At 37.7% G+C, this 20050-nt stretch overlaps 3 protein-coding genes across 3 annotated transcripts; all 3 read left to right on the forward strand.

Moving 5' to 3' along the window:
• Nucleotides 1–50: 50 nt before the first annotated feature.
• Nucleotides 51–4158, forward strand: LOC132257048 (ankyrin repeat and sterile alpha motif domain-containing protein 1B-like). Its single transcript, XM_059753748.1, has 4 exons — nucleotides 51–1339; nucleotides 1856–2295; nucleotides 2411–3242; nucleotides 3829–4158. The coding sequence occupies exons 1-4, from the start codon at nucleotides 386–388 to the stop codon at nucleotides 3907–3909; spliced, it is 2307 nt and encodes a 768-aa protein (XP_059609731.1). The 5' UTR covers nucleotides 51–385; the 3' UTR covers nucleotides 3910–4158.
• A 1811-nt stretch (nucleotides 4159–5969) lies between these two features.
• LOC132257030 (uncharacterized) lies at nucleotides 5970–12080 on the forward strand. The gene is made up of 5 exons (XM_059753708.1): nucleotides 5970–6144; nucleotides 7518–7961; nucleotides 8144–8313; nucleotides 8801–8918; nucleotides 9152–12080. The coding sequence occupies exons 1-5, from the start codon at nucleotides 5996–5998 to the stop codon at nucleotides 9231–9233; spliced, it is 963 nt and encodes a 320-aa protein (XP_059609691.1). The 5' UTR covers nucleotides 5970–5995; the 3' UTR covers nucleotides 9234–12080.
• Nucleotides 12081–14401: 2321 nt separating this feature from the next.
• Nucleotides 14402–19983, forward strand: LOC132257083 (uncharacterized). The gene is made up of 7 exons (XM_059753811.1): nucleotides 14402–14917; nucleotides 16070–16281; nucleotides 16363–16638; nucleotides 16707–17002; nucleotides 17404–17951; nucleotides 18303–18750; nucleotides 18916–19983. The coding sequence occupies exons 1-7, from the start codon at nucleotides 14679–14681 to the stop codon at nucleotides 19666–19668; spliced, it is 2772 nt and encodes a 923-aa protein (XP_059609794.1). The 5' UTR covers nucleotides 14402–14678; the 3' UTR covers nucleotides 19669–19983.
• The last annotated feature ends 67 nt before the right edge of the window (nucleotides 19984–20050 follow it).

Genomic DNA, 20050 nt, shown 5'->3' on the forward strand with positions numbered 1-20050 from the left:
AGGAATGGAAATGATGCTCAATGATGCTGCAATGGAAAAAGTAAGTGAAAAAACATGGACAAGTGAAACATGAGAATTGAAAAATGAATCTCATTCTCAATTTTTCGATATATTCGCTATCTTAATATAATCTGCTGGCATAACAGTGCATATAATGTATCTTCTGGGAATAAGATAAGAAATTTTGAGGTGGCTCAAAGCATTACGCGACATGCAATCGGCAGCAGATGTTCTCTCTAGAATATTCCAGGGCAAATCTTGTACTGAGTCAAAATGATTTTTGACAGCTTTTACTTTGCGGCTGCGCCAACGCAGGGAGAGGTGAAGGTGTAAAATTGAATGGAATACTCAAGTGTGGAAGAGCTCGTTGGCTAAATGCCATAGCATGGGCAAGGAGTGTGATTTCTTGGAAGCAGCGCGTCAGGGCAATGTGTTAGCGGTAGAGAAATACTTGTTTCAGCGTCGCGGTGGTCCTTTGGCAAGCTTAAGGCGTCTTCCCACATCTAATGTACAAGACAGTAACGGCTACTCAGCTCTCCATTACGCTTCGCTCAATGGTCACACGGACGTGGTGCGCGTGCTTTTGATCGGCGATGCAAATCCCAACATTCAAGATAACCGCGGTTCGGGACCGCTACATCTGGCCGCTTGGGCGGGTCATCACGGCATTGTTAAGTTACTGCTAGGTCACAATGCTCGACCTGCAGATGCGAATCTCCTTACAACTGACCTGGATTCTCCACTTCACTGTGCAGCTCAGCACGGCCATACAGGAGCGTTGACTACCTTGTTAGCATACGGCGCCGATCCAACATGTACAAATGCCCGCGGTGAAACAGCGTTTGATTTAGCAGCACAATACGGCCGTCTTCAAGCTGTACAGATGCTCATTCGGACACATCCAAATCTCCTGGCGCCTTATCAGAGCGCTGAACGACACAATCAAACACCACTTCATCTAGCAGCGCGAAATGGACATACACGGGTAGTTGAAATGCTTTTAGCTGCTGGTATGGACGTCAACGTGGTTACGGCAGCCGGTTCACCTCTCCATGAAGCAGCACTTTGTGGGAAGGATGCAGTAGTAAGGCTTCTACTAACCTCAGGCGCCGATCTCAAAGTCACAGACACCAGCGGTCGTACACCTGTGGATTTGCTGGAACAATTTCCCCCGCATGTCACTCGTCGCATTGTGAATGTGATCAACAACTTCCAACGCCCTCGCTCCACTTCACCATGCTCTCCCGCCAAACCACCAGCCGCTCCACCGAAGCCACCACGTCGAAATCTCAGTGTATCACCAACAAATCTGGCGTCTAAGAGCGCAGGACTTAACGGGGTGAGACTATTTTCTCTAAAATTACAACTGTTCTAACACCTTTCTCGCCGTTATAAACTAAAGCTCGTGCACTTGGTCTTCTTCTGGTTCACTCGGAGCCCCATGTTTACTGTAATGTCAGTCATATTGATGAACACAAGCATATGAAACGCAGTGGGATAACTGTCTTTGGCCGACTTTTGAAGTAAAACATTGAGCCTTGCTGTAACATGCACTGTATTCTGTGCATGTTGCAGGGTAAGAAAGATTTACTGCGAGATATGTGTGGAATATAGAAGTTGGTGGGCATTTTGTTCTTGCTGCATCAGTCAATTTGTCAGTAAAGAATCGAATAGAATGAAATATATATTTATTTTCAATCATAAGTCAAGCTTTTGTGAGCCAAGATTGCGTTCACTGACGTCTAAGCGTTGAGGACTAATCTCCAGAGAAAAACGATAAAGAACAATAATTAGTTATACTATAGTTTTTTCGGTGACAGCAGTATGTATTTTAATTTTTCTTTTACTTTTTCAGGTAACGCTACGTGAGTATGACAGCAACCGAAAGTTGAAGCGCTGGCGCCATAGCCACTTCATCGAGCACTGCATTCAAGCAGCGTGCTGTCCTCTAAGTCCCACCAATTATTTACAACCGCCGACACCAGAACATGCGCCACCCAGCGTCTTAGCCGCTGAGACAGCCATACATTTACATATGCGCCCACTTAGCGTGGCATTTAGTGATCAAGCCACTTCACCTGAGACTAACTACAGTGCTTCCTCGAGCAGTGATAGCGACAGCGAAGCCAGCGACACACTCTTCCGTGGCATAATACTGCATCAGCGAACCAGACGGCCAGATGAGCGCTCACGCACATACATTACGCACCAGCGTTTTGACGTTATCGATAGAGGCCGCCTTGGGGTTTTGGCACCCACTGTACAAAAAAACATGTCCGCTCCTGAAGAAATAAGGTAATATTATCCCCATGTTAAGTTTCTTTTCAGTTTCTTATAAGAGTAATGAGAACTTTATAACAAGAATTTTGCTAAATCTTACTCTAGATTAGTCATTTTTCTATATATGCAGATCCGTGGACGTAGCTTGCCTATTGGAGAAGAAAGAATGGCGCGCGCTGTCCAAGTGTATTGAGTTGTTGAGTTATGAGCACGTAGCAAACTCAGAAAAGACGTCAGAGTGGGAAAAGCTGTTAAACAGTGTAAACCTTGGTCAACACTATAACTTTCTAGTCGAACGCGGTTTTGATAGTACCATATTTCTCGCTGCGACAGTGCATCGAGATGATGTAGCCGGCTTCTTAGACACCGAATATGCTGCCCTCATATCACTGTCTATGGACACTCCATTGTTAGACATTCCTTTTAATTTGTGTGCTTGGTTAGAGAGTATACACTTGGAACGATATGCTTCCATATTTGAGCGTCATCTAATGACCACATGGGACCGAGTGAGTAATATCTGGGAGAGCGAATTACAGGCAGTTCTGGAAATCGAAAAAGTCGGCCATCGTCGACGTATATTACACTCAATTACGCGCCTGAAAAGTTTATTAGAACAGCCACCTGAGATTTGCAATACCGGGAAGTGGCGCCAAACTTTAAGTGGCTCTATAACGTATCGAGCTATTTACCTAGGTACTATGCCAATTGACGTAACACCATCTGCAGTAACCACACGACAGACAATCGCCACTCTAAAGCAAGCGCCACGGCGTGCCATTTGCTTAACTATCAGCCACCGAGGTATTGAGCGTCATGATGACCCGCCAGATGGGGATGCTGTTGACCATACTATGCGTAATATAGCGTTTGCGTGCCAGGATTCCGATGACTATTGTTATTTCGCTTATATCACACGAGAAGGACGCCACCTGTGTCATGTATTCAGCGCTCAATCTATGGTGAGTGCATAACCTTGTGTTGACTTCTATAATTTATTTATTTTTTATTAATCGGTTTTTTTTAATACGTCGTGGCAAATTTCAATTCAATTCAATTTATTCAATTTATTTCGAGCAAAATTTAGGGCTTGACCCTCTTACAATTTGCTAATTAGTGACAAAAGAAAATGTGGAAAAACAGAGACTAAGAATCGACAAAGAGTAAGAACAATAATACAGATAAGTGAGAGAAGAAAAAAAAGAAAATCAAAGAAAAGATTTCAAAACAATTTGAGTTCTCTAAATTACCACGAATCAGTTTTTCGAATTTACGCAATTGCAATTTATATTATAAAAAAATCATAATAACAATATCTTCAAAGTTTAAATTTCAACTATTGATGATATTGCCTGAATAAAATTAGTATGTTCCAATTTATGATTATACAGCTATAATTAAAACGGGAATAGATATTTACATCCATTGTTTATGATGCTCTCGTTATAGCTAGTACTGTGTATGGTTCTGCACAAAACAGTGTAGAGCAGGATTATAATCTCTTTTTTTAGATTTGCCAATTGAAAATTTTTTTTGTATTGTTTCCAGGATGACGCCACGGAAATCATCCTAACGATTGGCCAATGTTTCGAGGTAGCGTATCAAATGGCGTTGTGTGACGGCGAATGAATCACTGCCATAACTTACATGATCGTACATAATTTAAGCTGTTTCTATTACTTAAAATATTCTATCAATAATGTAAAAGTTCTACAGAGAAAAAAAATGTTTTATTAAAAACCACTAAAATTGAGGTTGTTGCTATAATGACACTATCGATAGGATGTCTATATTGTTGGACGAAAAGAAATTAGAAAAATATGTAACAACAGTTGTACTTTTAAAAATGTAATAATATAAAATCACCTTATTAAAATATATTGTCGTTCATTTTTTCTTATTTCCATCATCTTCTAAAATGCAATCGTTACTGCATCCTCGTCCTCCACAATGTCCTCATGATCTTGTAGCCTTAATTTAACAGAATCACGTCTCTATCCAGTTCCACTCGAGTAACAGATGATTCTCCGTTAATTAAATACTGCATTAGACAATATTCCATACGAACATTGTAGTTGGCCGCTGCAGTAACTTATGGGTTACCGATTGGTCAAGTTACCATTCAACAGGTTGGTATGAGGTATTTAAAGTACCAAAATAAAAAGAGCTACTCCTTCTTTCTTTTCAAAGACAATTTGTGGGTGAATTTTGACACTCTCAGCTTATCGCTACTTGGCTCACTCCAGCTGTTCACACGCGAACAGAAGCTAAGGTTAGATTAGAAGAGGAGGTGGTGTAAGATAACTCTTATATACCACGGCATCCAAGCCAACTGACGGGCCCATTATACATCTCCAAGAGCAATTCCCACTTAAGGGCTAAAACACAAAGCTAACCAGTCATACAGATTCTCTCTATATAGACGGTATAGTTTTGGCCTGTGACTGTCATTGATATCTTATTTTTTTATTTATTATGTCGTCCCTCTCCCCCCGGTTATCCTTTGATTTTTCCCACTCAGAGGCAAGGCTATTCAAGTCAGCCAGTCAAATTCACAGACTAGCAGAGCTTGGCCTTGAGCGTATTTGCAGACGATATCGCTATTTACAAGTGACACTAGTCTAGTATTGTGCCCATCTATAAGTAAGGACAGATGCGAAATACACTTCCACAGAAGTTTCTACTTCAGTTGGAACATTTAACAGCAACCTTATTTGGGCTGGAATTTTTATATTTGCCATTGAAGGGCTTAATATTTTTCGCATCTGCTGTGTTCGATCATTTGCAAGTAATGGGGATCGAACACACGACCGTGATGTCCTCAGTCTGGCTCCCTACCGACTGCACCATGGCCGCCTTGAACAGAAGCTTACGCGGCGCCTTGGCCACTGGTCGCACCGAAACAATGAGGGCAAAACAAAAACACAAAAGTGCAAAACTGCACATTTGACAATTTTTTTTAAAAGCAAGAGAAATACTTGATGAGCTCGAAATTGTTCTTCCTCTATGCTTTAGCTCCACAGAAAAATATAAATCGAAAAATTTTGGCGCTAAAATTATAGTTGGAAAATCTTACGATATTTCTCTTCATATATTTCTATTGGTTTAAAAATAAGACACGGGACGGCCATAAATTTGTTTCACTCGTTTGTATTCCTATCCAACGTAGAGGAAATACTTTGTCTCCTTCTTCAGGGATATGAAAAATTGGGGTGAAAAATGTCAATTTGGAAATTCACTACAGTTTGCACTTTAAAACTCCAATGACCCAACACTGTGGCTCTTTTTCTTCTGTTCTTGACCGTCCAGTGTTTTATTTTCAAATCTCAATATCCGGCCGTTAAACACAGTAATATTTCTATTGGGTTACGCTATACATTTTGCGGCAATGTCTTTGCAAGGCAACATATTTTCTCATTTTATGCTCAAATCGCTGTATTGTACTAAATCGTCGTCCCTTTATAAATTTAAATTCATTTTAGTTTTCACTTTTTATATATTAAAACATATAAGGAATATTTATAATAATTAAGTATGCCATTAATATGGAAGCGCTTCTAAGTATTACAGAAATTATATTCCTAAGCACTTCTTATGTAATGTATTTTTAATGCTGGGTTGTGTTTTGAATTCACAATAATGACGGAAAAATGACAGCCTTCAGTACAAACTTCAAATATGAACATTGTCAGCGTCGAATGAAGAACGTCTCAAAATGGCTTCCGTCAAAGATACAGCATCATTTTTCGCCAATGGAAATTCGAATCAATTCGAGTATGTGCTCAAATTGTATCCTCAAGTGTTGAAGCTTAAAGCCGAGAAGCGTCACAAACGGCCAGAGGAACTCATTAGACTGGATGACTGGTAAATATTAAAATCAACACAACGTGGCCCCTTCTAGTGCTCAAGGTGCCCATTTAGCGTACCCATGTGGTGTTATAAATGCATATTAAGCATTTTTGGGGTCGTGCTGAAGAGGTGATCACCACTGTTGCTCTGTGCGAAGTGTGTAATGTTTATACAGTTGTCCTTTTGCTGTGGCCTCAAAAGCGCCCCCTTGACTATGTTATTGATTTCTTACAACTTCAACGGTTTCTTTTTTATTATTATTAACTTCAGAGCTGACTTTGGAAAAATCGTAACACCAGCACAAAGAAACATCATCATTTTATCATTCTTTTTTAATACATGTTTTAATCAGAAGCAATCAGTTTGCACTGCCTTTTCCACTAACTTATATGTTGCTCTCCCTTAATAGTACGAAGATATTAAAATATGTCCTACATACCCCAAAATCGACTACGATGGGTTCAATGAGGCTTTATATGATGAAATATGACGAAAAAACGCCATTTGTCCATGCTCCGTTCGTCCCATAATCCATTATATTTCGACTTAAAGCGCCTAAGCGGTGAAAAACATCAAGATGCAGTTGTTGCTAACCGTGTTCCTTCTGTCTCCCATTTTGTGCACCCCTCAAACGCTCTATTTGTTTGTTCAATGCCTATAGCATGGATCAGCAATAATTTTTGTTACGTTTTTTTTATCGAGGTCTTTCCAACAATACCTCACTTAAAGTACTTGGTACTTCCGGATCATAGATATTAAAAATCCACGTTTTAAAGTAAACTTTGCTGTAGCTTCGGTTCATAGTCTGATTCTCTCGGTGTCTCTCCGATAGAAGGCAGCAACCTGATTTCTTTTAACAGAGACATCGATTAAAATAGTAGGGGTGGCGTAAGATAACTCTTATGGCACAGGAGCAGTATACCCCTACTCATAGACAAGGCTATTCAAGTCAGCTAGTCAAATTCACAGAATATCAAAGCTTAGCCTTGAGCATATATTTGCAGACGATATCGCCTGTTTACAAGCGACACCAGTGATTTCAAATGCCTCTAAAGACGTGCGATGCATCGAGATCGTTTTAAATCTATTTTTCGCATTGCACATCATCTTGCATTAAGTAGGAATTCCTTACTTAATGCTTCGCATCTTACTATAACAATAGTTTTCTCCATTATTATTATTATGTAGTATGTTTTACACATAAAAATTAATAATTCGGCCTATTGGTTTTGCCTGAACTAAATTATGTTAAAACTCGAACATAGTTTTTTTTTTATTTTACGAAAATTTATTTGTAGATTAATTGAAATTTCGATGCGAAACATTTTTGGTCTGATAAAGTCATAAGCCAAATTAGCACTGTTTTGTATTTTTTTTGCAATCAATAGGTATCAAAATGAGCTTCCCAAACGAATAAAACAACGTGGAAAGGATGCACATATGGTGCACGAAGAATTGGTTCAAACAATGAAATGGAAACAAACACGCGGCAAGTATTATCCACAACTGTCCTACCTCGTAAAGGTCAACACACCACGCGCCGTAATGCAAGAAACGAAAAAGGCTTTTCGTAAACTGCCCAACATCGAACAAGCTATTACAGCACTGTCGAATCTCAAAGGTGTTGGTACAACAATGGCCAGTGCATTGCTTGCTGCTGCAGCACCTGAAAATGCCCCTTTTATGGCGGATGAGTGCCTGATGGCCATACCTGAGATTGAAGGAATCGACTACACTACTAAGGAGTATCTTAATTTCGTTACACACATTCAGACGACAGTGAGGCGTCTTAATTCGGAGCATGACACTAATGCCTTCTGGTCGCCACACAGGTGAAAGATTTAAGTATAAAATTGCTTGAATGAAATATTTATCTTACTTACTTGTTGAAATATTTATCGTGCACCCATAAGCACATAGTGACTCCTATAGATAGATTTCCCAAAATTTGTTGGCTAATTTAAAATGCATTTCATGTATGTATATAGTACTTATTAATAACAAATATTTATAGGGTAGAACTGGCTTTGTGGACACATTATGTTGCATCGGAACTACAACCGGAACTATTGGTCGGAATACCGAGTTTTGACATGAGCAAGAATCACGTGCTGAATGGTATAGCACCACTTGAACCATCGGATGAAAGTAATCTCGAACCTGCGGCCTCAAATGGAACAACAAGTATGGATTACGCCTAGTTATTATTCTTTGAAGAATGAATATATATATATATATATATTTTAATATATATAATTTATAATATATAATTTATAATATATATAAATATATATTTATTTATATATACATATATATATATATATATATATATACCGCTGTCAATGCGTATGTTTTTGTGTCTTGTTGCCAAAGTCAATTTCTTTTCATTTGAAGTACACATATATTTCTTTTCGCGACTTCTTATCCTACCTTCTTCGCTGCATCTAAAACATGAAAAATTCTCTACCTTGAAAGTTGAATGCAATTTTTTTTGTAATTGTTGCCTTAACTGTGGTGGTGGTAAAAAGGAAAGGTGATCATTTGTCATTTATCATTTTCATTTGGCGAAAGATAACACACAAATCCACACTCCTTGGCTATCAGTGGTCAAAAGGAAGAACCGCAAAATGTAACGAAGTATTATTTTTGATTCATTTAACTAATCTTTCAGAAGCCCTCGATAGCCTAGATGATAGTACGCGCTCTGAGGACAGCCTGGAAAAACCGACCACGCCGATTCTCACTAATGACGAAACAAACGGCAGTGACTCGCAAAGCAGTATCAAGAGGTTTTGATGATTTTTATGAATTTGTTACAGTTTCATTGCGGTGTCAATGTGTGCACTGTTAAATAAGAACTTCGTATTTATTATTCTGTTTGTCTGAAATCAAAATCATGGGTACGAACAATATGAACATACATATTCCTAAATGTAACTGTACAATATTGCAAACTTACACCGGTTCTAGTGGAAACTAGTTACAATTATTCTCATGACAAATTGTTCTTCCTTTGTTTTAGATTTGCTGATTGCGATAGCTCAGAGGAACAGACTGAGTCAAGTGAACCGGGCCGGAAACGATCGAAGAATGAAGATGAGTGAGGCTGATGGTGTATTACTAAATAGCACTACTCCCTGTCTCCTCTGTAACACCCCCAACAATTCTTCTATCATTGAAATTATTTCATTTAATTCACTTGTGCTAATTTCTTGTTCAATGGTATAACAATACAGGCCAATAATCTCCACTCCTTTCTACTCTAACACAACATTTTGGAAAGGAGCGAAGCTTATTGGTAATTTCCCTCAAACCGTTGAATATTAATTTTGGCCGAAATAATTGCTAATTTTTTTGTTTTCACCACTTTTGTTTTTAACTTTTGGTTGGGAACAATATCGTACCAATAACGGCAAACCTTGCGCAATTAAATTATTCAAGGATTCCACATCTGAATCCAACGCATTAGTTAAAAAGAAATTATTTTTGATTTTAACTGTGCGGAAGTCATCTCAATGTAGTATTTTAATATGTGTTTTTGAAAATGTCATGTGAATAGAAGAAGACCTTCACTGATTAAATAAGAAAATATAATTTCCAAGACGATGTAAAGAGAGTTAAAAATTAGATAAGGAAGCGAACTTAATATCAATTTGTAGACAATTGCGATTTGACTCACCGTCAGTGATTAAATAGAATTAGATTATTCAGGACCACTCTCATATGTTTATAAAAACATCCATTTAATTTTAATAGGAAAAGAATATATTTTTATTTGCACTTTTTCCGTAGCATTGTAAGCAATGTTAGCCAAAATGTATTACGCAAGAATACATCACTTTTATTAGTTAATAACTTACATTAACTCTCGTGATTCCTAGAGTTTTCCCGTTTCTCTTTCAATATTGTTCACGGTCATCTTTCTGTAGTTTGAAAATTCTTTTTTAATCGTTTTAAAATTGTAATTGACAACAATCAGAGACTGCGAGAAATAGAGCGTCCTCCGAATTTAACCAAAACTGTTTTTGTTATCTATGATTCTCTCATATGTGAAGGCACAAAATGTACTTGCGATTACCGCTAAGCAATGTTCTTGATCTGTAAATCTACCACATTTGGACTATATAGTGAAACATCTGCTGAAGAATATAAACAAAATCCTTTCACATTTTTCGAAAGTTCGTATAATTTAGGTTCCTAAAATTTTCCGTGGATAATTTTTTCTTTGGAAGCAACAATTTTTGACTCGACCATTCTAAAATAAAACATGCAAAAAAATTTATCTACTTCTTATTATACATCACATATAATCGATCGAACCTTAGAATACATAGTGCTGTGGAGAACAGAATCGTAAGAAAATGGTGCGTGGAATAAGTTCGCGAAAATGCTTGAGTTTTGAAGTCATCAAATTAATATTCTGCGGATATCTGTCACGATCACAAAAAGACGTCAGATTAAGTTCCTAATTCCATAATTAACATCACAATAGAGCTGTTTCATTTGTCTTTCGGTTAATTGAACTTGTCCGAAAATGATATGATACATAAAGACGTAATGTAAATGAAATCATCACTATTTCCATGGTCGACCATCTATGAAAGCAAGGCGGAAATGTTTTAAAAATCAAATGATTTTTTGGAATCTTCCAAACAATATGCATAGCTATATACGATTTATATGCACTTTGACTCAGTGCATTATGTACTGGGACTTTTATATGCACTTTTTTTTTAGATAGAACCAAAATGCTTTAAAGTTTTATAGGCATCGCAGAATTAAACGAATTTCAGCAGTGAATGGCTGCAAAAGTACAGATGTGGATGAGCAACTGAAAAAATATATGCGTGAAATTAGCCGATTTTGGAAGATTTTGGTCCTAACTGGAAAAAAAAACCAACTAGATAAATTCAGTAATGCACACGAAAGATAAAAAACAAGGATGATCTATTTGAAAGAGATCGAGAGCATTTTCTAATAAGAAAAATTAGTAAAAAAAAAACAATAAAATGGCTGTGAGGGGTTGAAAAGTCTAGATTAGCCACTTTATAAAGTTTGATTCAAATTAGATTGCTTTTTCTACACATAATAATTAATTTGGAGAATTTGTTTCATATTTGATTTTAAGAATATTTCCAAATGTCTGCGATTTCATGCTAACATTGGAGTATCAATGATTGAAATTTTATTATATTATTTCCAATAAATTTTAATTTCTATTATATTATTAATTATGTTTTTTATGCCTGAATAATTTAAAAACTATTAAGATGGCAAAGTCATTATTTCAGTGGTCTAGACTTTTCTTGTCTTCTTTCACCTTTGCCAAACAGTGAGCTAATTATACACAGTTTTAAAATTTTCAACATCGAGAAAAATAATGATTTTTCTTAGTTATTGCATAATTCTCATGTTTTATACCAGTCCACCCTTCATCCCCACCCACTTACTTAAGCCACACTAGAACCGCAAGGAAGACTCGTGTATGTGTCGATGAGTTCAGTTAGTTTGCTAAGTATTTTCTATCTAATTTATATTTTAAGTAGCTTAAGAGCGCGTATCATTCCAAAAGGATAAGATTAGATATGCATTGAAAGCGTTATGTCAGTCCCTCCGGCGTCATTTGCGCACCCGCCACCTCACATATAAAGTATGTCTCAATTTTGTACAACCTTGACGAAGGACAGTAGACGAAATAGAGTTGTTATTGTTTATATCATTAGTAAGAAAAGAGACAAAGAAAAATTTGAAAAAAAAACAAACCAAGCAAACATTTTTGATTTATGGTCAGATTCATGGTAAGAAATGTTCATATAATGCTGAAAATGTAAAGGATAGGAAAGGGTGAGAATAAAGCATGATTTAAGTATATAGACATAGAATGAGAGCCACAATTAGCCTTCAACATTACTATATTTTAATAAATAAAATAAACTGAGATAAAAATTAAATTGTGCAAGTTTGATTTCTACCCAAATTGTTTTCTTCTCCAGAAACATTCAGTGTTGATCACCACAAACATCAGTTTTCTTGACACTGTACAGTTGTGTTAAAGCTCTCGAGCTGTTCAGCTAGAGGTTGTCCTCCCTGAGGACGACGTAAATTTGACAGGAACCCTTTTAAGGAGAGCAGCCACGGACAGAAACGCGTAATCTTTTGGAGGATCACACGGCTTCATAATATGTTCGTTGATTCACAATTTGCAAAGCGTTCTTGTTATTCTCTCGGCGCTCCCTTGTAGACGCGATTCGCGGTCTGCACATGACCATCGAGACGTTAGCGCGCCTTCCCGGGCCTAACTGGTCATGTGTAGACACGCGCCTTTATCCTTGCATCTCAAGAAAAAGACAAAAAAGAGGTAAGATATTGTGCCTATGTACAGCCGACGAAGTGTGACACTCTCCACCAGCAAGATGAACTCTGCTCTGTGGGAGGAGGTAAGAATGAGAAGTTCTCAAATCAGATGAAGCCGAATATCAAAAGCTGTCATGTCTCTGATATATTCGTCCATATTATTGTAACAATTTTTGTTTTTAATATATTTATTAAGAGTCAATCTTGATGTATGTTAGCCACTCCAAATTGGGTAATGTTGCAAGTATTTTATGTAATATATTGCATGTATTTTGTAGTGCACATCTCCAAAAATAGGTAACAACTTTTTACTAATGTAAGAGGGTCCCATAGTTATGGAGGGTAAAGCTTATGGAGAGGGAGCTGTGAAGATCCTTGGAGCATCGTTTGATTTAGGATGGGCTGCCAAAGTACATAATTATTCAGCGAGCATATACGAAAATTAGAGCGGCTGTGGCTCAGTGGTCAATGCGTTTGACTCTCGATGCTACAGTCGTGTGTTCGAATTCCACCGCTTGCAAATGTTCGAACACAGCAGAGTGCAAAAAATAAGCCTTTCAATGGCAAATTATAGCAGCCAAAATGGGTTGCTGTTGAATGTTCCAGCTAAAACATACGCTTCACTAGAATTGTTTAGCACTCTGTTTCTGGATATATAAAGGTGGACGTTAGAACCACTTATCGTTGGTCGGCAAGCTGATAAATTGCCACCGTAAAACAAAAACTTGTCTCGAATATCTCCTCTAATGGAGAAGGCTATGTCCCTCAATGGGATGTCAAAGCCACGTAAGTAAGTAAGTATATACGAAAATTGTAAAGTGATTATGTGAAACTCTATGAGATGACAAAAATTTTCACATCCGAAAATCCTTTTCTGAATTCTAAAATTTAATCATAGCGGCAGTCAAGAGACGTGGTGTGATTTGTTTTTCAGTATGTTCGCCACTGATTTTTTTTTCTTTTTTTTAGAGAGCATTTATGGTAAATTGGCTAAGGAAGCATTGAAAACTAGTGAGATAAATCAAAAGAAAAAATTATTTTGTCAGTTGAGTCGCTTGAGAAACTTAAGATATTAGTATAAACCTCGACATGTTACCGTAAAAATGTTCCACAAATAATTCCTGAATGAATTTGGAATAAACGCCATTGGCTTCATATATCAAAAACTTTCCGACGCCATTCGAGCCAAAAAACTCTATTGACTTTCGTAGCGGCCACGGCAAGTACAGATCTGATTTCTTTTGGCACTAACTTCAGAGAATACGGTTCTCTAACTCTTTGAAAGCGGAATATTCACATTGAATTTTTTTTTAATTAATATGTAAATTTACACGCTTCTGTTATTTTTTATTTTCGCTTTGCGCAAATTAATATATTTCTGATCATTATTCTGCTAGGTATTCCTTTTACTTTCTTGGCCATTCATTATCAATTCCAAACCTAATTTTTGCTTAATTATATGTATATTGCCAGAATTCTGTGTACTATACGAATCGCCTTCTTGACTTGCATCTTGATGATTTTCATGAAGTAATGACCATAGAATTCGACTTGCAACGCTATTTACTTTTATATCTTCCCTGAGAGGATTTGCATTGTCTAATAAACTGACATTATTTCTCAAATTGGCCGGATTGAATGAATTCTTAATAGATAAGCATTTTTTCTGCATGTGCATAATTCAAGATTATGAACGTGATTATTATTATTTCATTTCATTTTTAGCCATATGCTGAATGTATACCTCAATATTATTCCAAAATGAAGTATTTTTATATTTGTTTATTAAATTGGATTAAAGTTTGACTTACGCATATTCATATTCGTAAGAATTGGATGAATCTTTTGTGTACCTTTTCATATCTTTATGGTGGTTGTGTGATCAGCACTCTGCTTCAGCCGGGTAATGTCAGTTTGCCTTTGTTTCATCGCGCATATCTTTAACTTAAAATGGCGGCTGTTGTATGCCACTAGTGAGTGCTTAAGTAGAACACAAAGGCGTACCTCAGTAACAACTTCTCTAACCTGTTTGTTCCACTAGTAGTTTGTGCATCAAAGTATACACGTATTACGGCATTTCTGAATGCTTGCCAGCGTCCCTGCGACGCTTATACGCCCGCGGGGGCGCTAACTCCGTGCCGCGCAGTGATGTTTGAACGAAAGCGCCGTAAACGGTCCCAGTGACCCCCTTGGACATGATTGGGGTTCTGTGCGTGTTGTGGGCAATTCAAGGCGCTTGTGGCGCTCTTGATGCCACTGCCATGCCGTCTAATGATGGCGCTATACTGGGGCAGTTTGGAAACCTGGAGCAGAACATTGCGGCCGTGTTCAGCAAAGTTGCTTATGGTTCCACCACCACCAAACGCAGTATTCCGGACTCAGTGGCCGTACTGAGCCTGACGACTGTTCCGAGTCCTCTTCTTACCACTTTCCGGTAAGTCAAAATTTGCCAGAGGCCTCCCACTATTTGTGAGACTTAGAGGACACTGTATTCAATAATTGACTATATTATATTTTATTTAGTTATTTTGTGTTCAATTAAGCAGCTTTGTATATATTTAATATTCCGCTGTGGGCTCCATACACCTGCACCCGAGCCTCCTTACTCGGCCATTATTCTGCATACATAGTCTTGTTTTATATGAGTGTATAAAATCCACACATATATAGATACATACATACACGTATATATATATATATATATATATATATATATATATATATATATATATATATTCATAAATATATATATGCATATTAAATTCTGATAGAAATCGGTGGTATTAGGTAATTAATTTTTCATTTGAGTGGCAGTAAATCAGTTACAAACTTTTATATATATATATATTAGAATTAAGATCAGTTATAGAACAATAAAGGGGGCTTAGGACTAATTTATTTATTATTATTATTATTATTTATTTCTTTACAATTTTGTAGAGTCTGCCCCTCTGATTAAAATTGCAAGTGAGTTTAATAAAGAAAAGAGAAAGAAACTAAAGATAGATGAAGCCAATTGAAGGTTAATGAATAACTACGCAGTTTTGTCAACTAAGAAGTGTCTTCTAATCGCACTGACCGAGATTCTACTGTCCTGGAATTGTCCTCTCTTCCTTCCCTCGATGGCTCAAAGAAGAGCTTAGGCAACGATGAAGTCTGGAAAGGTGGGAATCTTGAGAGATTGAGCGAGCTCTGACAGCTCAAATCTAACAAGATTGAGTGGAGGGAATTTCCAGGAAATTGTTAAGGTGTTATTCTGAGTTGAATTAATCTAGATGATGGATTAATGGATTAGTTTAAATTGCTTATTTTCATGATCCTTATGGCTATGCAGGTTCACATCCGTGGACAAACAATAATTATCATATGATATTCGGTACATTTAATGCCTGGTACTATCTGATACACAAATTGCTTGCTCTTTCTATGACATTTTAAGTGAACAAAGTAGTCAAATAAGAGATACAATAGATAAATTGTGGCGAAAAACTAAATATTTATGTGTTGAAAAAGAAATATATTAGTAAATAAAAACATTCGAGTATATAACGCTGGTTATAAAAGTTTCTTTATATTTCTACAATAGATACCGTGAGCGTGAACGCGAGAGTCATGATATTGACGATCAGGTGATAAATCATAGTGCTTATGATCTGGAATTGGAGAAGGACCACGCACTGCCAACATCTGCACCTAATGCTGACATACTTAAAAGCAACAATAATCCCACGTATCCGAATCCTAATAGACATCATAATCAGGATCGGCATCGACTGCAATCTTTGCCAAATTCAACGGGTAATTGCATAAAACCTTTTCATCTACTATTCGATTTAATATTTTTTTATTATTATTATTATTCCGTTTTTGTCTGAATAGAGAATGCGAAAAAGGGACCAACCATGCCCATGTTTCCGGGAGATATGCCCTCGTATGCACCACCAGCAAGGTCGTTTTTCACGCCACCTTTGCCTCCAGAATACCAAAACCCCTTCGCTGACAAGCCCACACTGCGAGGCACCAACAGCGACTTAGGCGTTATTCACACAAGTAATGGCTTTCATCGACGACCCATTCCACCACCTAGTCTCGTGCCCGGTTATGAGCGTATCCCTTACAGACCTCCTGATTTGGTGCCAGCACGTCCTGAAGAAGGTGAAGTAGCTCAATATTGCGCTGATTAGCGCTCAATTTGCGTGATACTAATATAGTCTATTTCCCAGGTGATATTAGCTCAGCTAAGGATGAAACACACATCTACGAAATTGTTAGGAAGAAGGCACTAAATACACCTTCCATAAAGACTCAGGATGGCGCATATGCGAACGTAACAGAGACTGGCACTCCAGGAACCAGCGCACCGTCAGTGGCAGCTGGAGTGCTCCACTTCCCAAGCATCTCGCGCATTCTCTCGGGCTCCAATGGTCGGAAGGAGGATATCCCGGACATTCTACTACGAACTGTCACTGTACGTCCATCTCCTAAAAGTCCAACTGTCACTGCAGTTACGCACTATCAGGTACAATAAACAATTTATCTCGTTCATCATGATTGGAGTAGTTGAGCACACACGAAGCGTGTTCTTATCCACATCTTTTTCCTATGATGCAAAAACTTTGAAATTTTTAAAAGTGATTGAATATTTATATTTTAGAAAAGCTTAATAAAAAATCATTGTGATTTAAATAACATAGGAAAGCGTTTTGTGACCGTATTTCAATCTCAAACCTCAGTGTATCGACTATGTCGTATTTTACAGACTGGTGGTTTCCGAATATGCTTACACTCTATATATATATATATTATATATATATATATATATATTATATATATATATATATATATATATATATATATATATATATATAATCCATTTATATTTATATTTCGATGGAACATTGAAATGTAATTTTTTTACAGGGAATGAATCTCAACAAAAACCGTGATGAAGAAATATCTACGGAAGCTGACACTGTGTTACAGTCGAAGATTACTGAGACCACGACTATCTTTGAAACTGACGATGACACCTTTTCAACGCATCGCATACAAAAGTTGGTGAATAGTGATAGTCCGAGCACAGTGGAACCCTCTCAGGCGCCCCCAGTTCTGAGTGCAGATCGTCAGTCGGCTCTTGTGACGTGGACAATCGCGTGGAATATTCACGTGTACATGTCGGCGATATTGTACACTATTTTAGCTGTGTACAGTATTTTCAAGATGATTCTCTACGACAAGCTTACACATCTGTTCTCACAGACCTACTTCATAGCCATCCACATGGTACTCATTGCCATTTGCTTAGGACGCATCTTCTACCTCTGCTATGACGCTTATAATATGCATAGCAGCTTCACGGTATTCGTTTCAGAATTGCTTCTGAATTTGCCTGCTCTCATGTTGGCCATCACATTTGCCACTTTAATACTCTTCCTCCTACTAAGGAGTCTAAATCACAAGGCGAATAGGTAAGTTCATATGGAATTTTTCAATTCAAGAAAGAGAGTGAGATATCTTATAAATCTAATTATGCATAGGAGCCCGGGCCCCTAAAATAAGTAAAAAACAATTTGTTGAAACTGTGTCAATGTTCAGAATACCATCTATTTAAATTGGACATATTTTACCTTCTGTTTTCCTGATGTCAGAATTGCTACTCAATTTCATAGACATTTAAATAAGTCTGCACAAGCATTGATACGAGTAAATTTATTTTTGATAATTTTCTTCAAGTTAAAAAATCGAAAACATGATCATATGTGATAAATTTTTGCGTAGCATTTTTCGAAATAGTATAGTTTTTTTTTGTACTTTTACAGATATAGTGCACTTTTACGTCCACTCACCATTGCAGTGGGTGGTGGTGTTCACATTGGACTATGTATTACACTACATTACGTCGAGAGCTATGGTTTGCGCTCAACGAAGATGGCATACGACAGACCTCAGCCTCGCGTGTTATCACTTATATGTCAAATCATCTACATATTCGTTTGTCTGAGCTTAGGCACATTCTACCTCTACATATATCGCGTTTTGAAGCGTGTATTACACACAAAGAGTCAAAACTATATTCACGGCTACCAGAATTTGAGCTATGCCATTCACATCACCATCGCTACTGCACTCCTCTTCGTTCTCATGGCTGCACTTCAGGTATATGGAGCAGTGAGCATAAGCAGCGCACAGGATCTCGACTGGCTGCAGTGGGGCTATCAATTCTCGCTGCGACTCATCGAGATAGCCATTGTGTCACTGATTTCATGGGTGCGTATCCCCAGTTAACGTAGTGAAAATAGATCCATTAAAAAAATATTCGGAGATTCTTTCTGTGCAGACAAATTTTAATCATGAAACACTCTAGTCTCCCTTTTACCATGATTTAAATTCAATTGATAACACGTCATATAATAGATGATACATTTTTTCTAGGTGGCATGCCTGAAAACGGGAGCAGCAAAGGTGGCACGTGAAAAGGCAACTGAGCAACATATCTCGGGCTTCGCTCTTTTTCCGTGCACGTCGAGCTCGAGTCAGGAACACTTCGAAACAGACTATCCAGCTGTGTGCAATGCTAATACAAATCTGCACACATACACACTTCGAACGGGAAAGGCAATCTATGATGACAACTTCACTGTAAATCCGGTGGAAGACAAGGTGGAAGACGCATCACCACCAAAGACAGAAAGCTTGCACTCCAGTGACGTCGTGGATCACTACGAGAATCCCAATTTTGAATTGCAGTCACGCAAAGAGGAAATGTTCGATGTTTGTTACACTGAACCTATGGCATATGACTTTCAAACACTTGAGCGACCTACAATGGAAAGACCAACTTCACGGAATGAGTTTCGAGCGTCAAAGAACCTAAAGGTGCTTAAGGGGGCACGGCATTACAATCCGTACAATTCTTTCGAACGACGACCACCTGATGAAGGCGGCGTACGTAAGAGTGGCACTCTGGGAAACATTGGGCACTACCATCGACGAGGCACAATGCAACAGCAGCGCCCTCGATATCCGGGCAGATTTTTAAGAACGGATGGGGCGCCAGACAAGAGCACTAGCGCGAATAGCAGCGATGATAGTGTCAACAGTGGTAGCATGTTGGTGGCGGAACACGGTTTTGTTCGTTTCCGTGCGCTTGACGACATGGACGTAAAGGATATACGTCAATCATAGTACACACATCACCTCCTCCCGCCACCTTATTTATAGACATTCAGAATAGCAGTTAAGATTGTAGGTGAGATTCACATTAAAATACTTATAGGATTATACTTAAAATTAATTATTAAATGAGTAATTTTAAGAGAAACATGAGTTTTACTGTCCGCGATAGAGAAATTTTGTATCCAACCATGGTTTTATCCCCTTCACATTCAGGTTAGTGAACGAATTAAATCTCGTCTCTATTAAATATGTCATAGTCTTGCAATTAAACAAATCTAAATTCACATTTAAATGATTCTAAATCTGGGCACATCGATAACAATTAGCTAAAATTGTCATATTTTATGGAAAATACTGAGTCGATACATAACGAATCACAAAATTTGTTTTA

The sequence above is a fragment of the Phlebotomus argentipes genome, unplaced genomic scaffold (assembly GCF_947086385.1).
Source record: "Phlebotomus argentipes unplaced genomic scaffold, Phlebotomus argentipes genome assembly contig_75, whole genome shotgun sequence".
NCBI classification, from domain to species: domain Eukaryota; kingdom Metazoa; phylum Arthropoda; class Insecta; order Diptera; family Psychodidae; genus Phlebotomus; species Phlebotomus argentipes.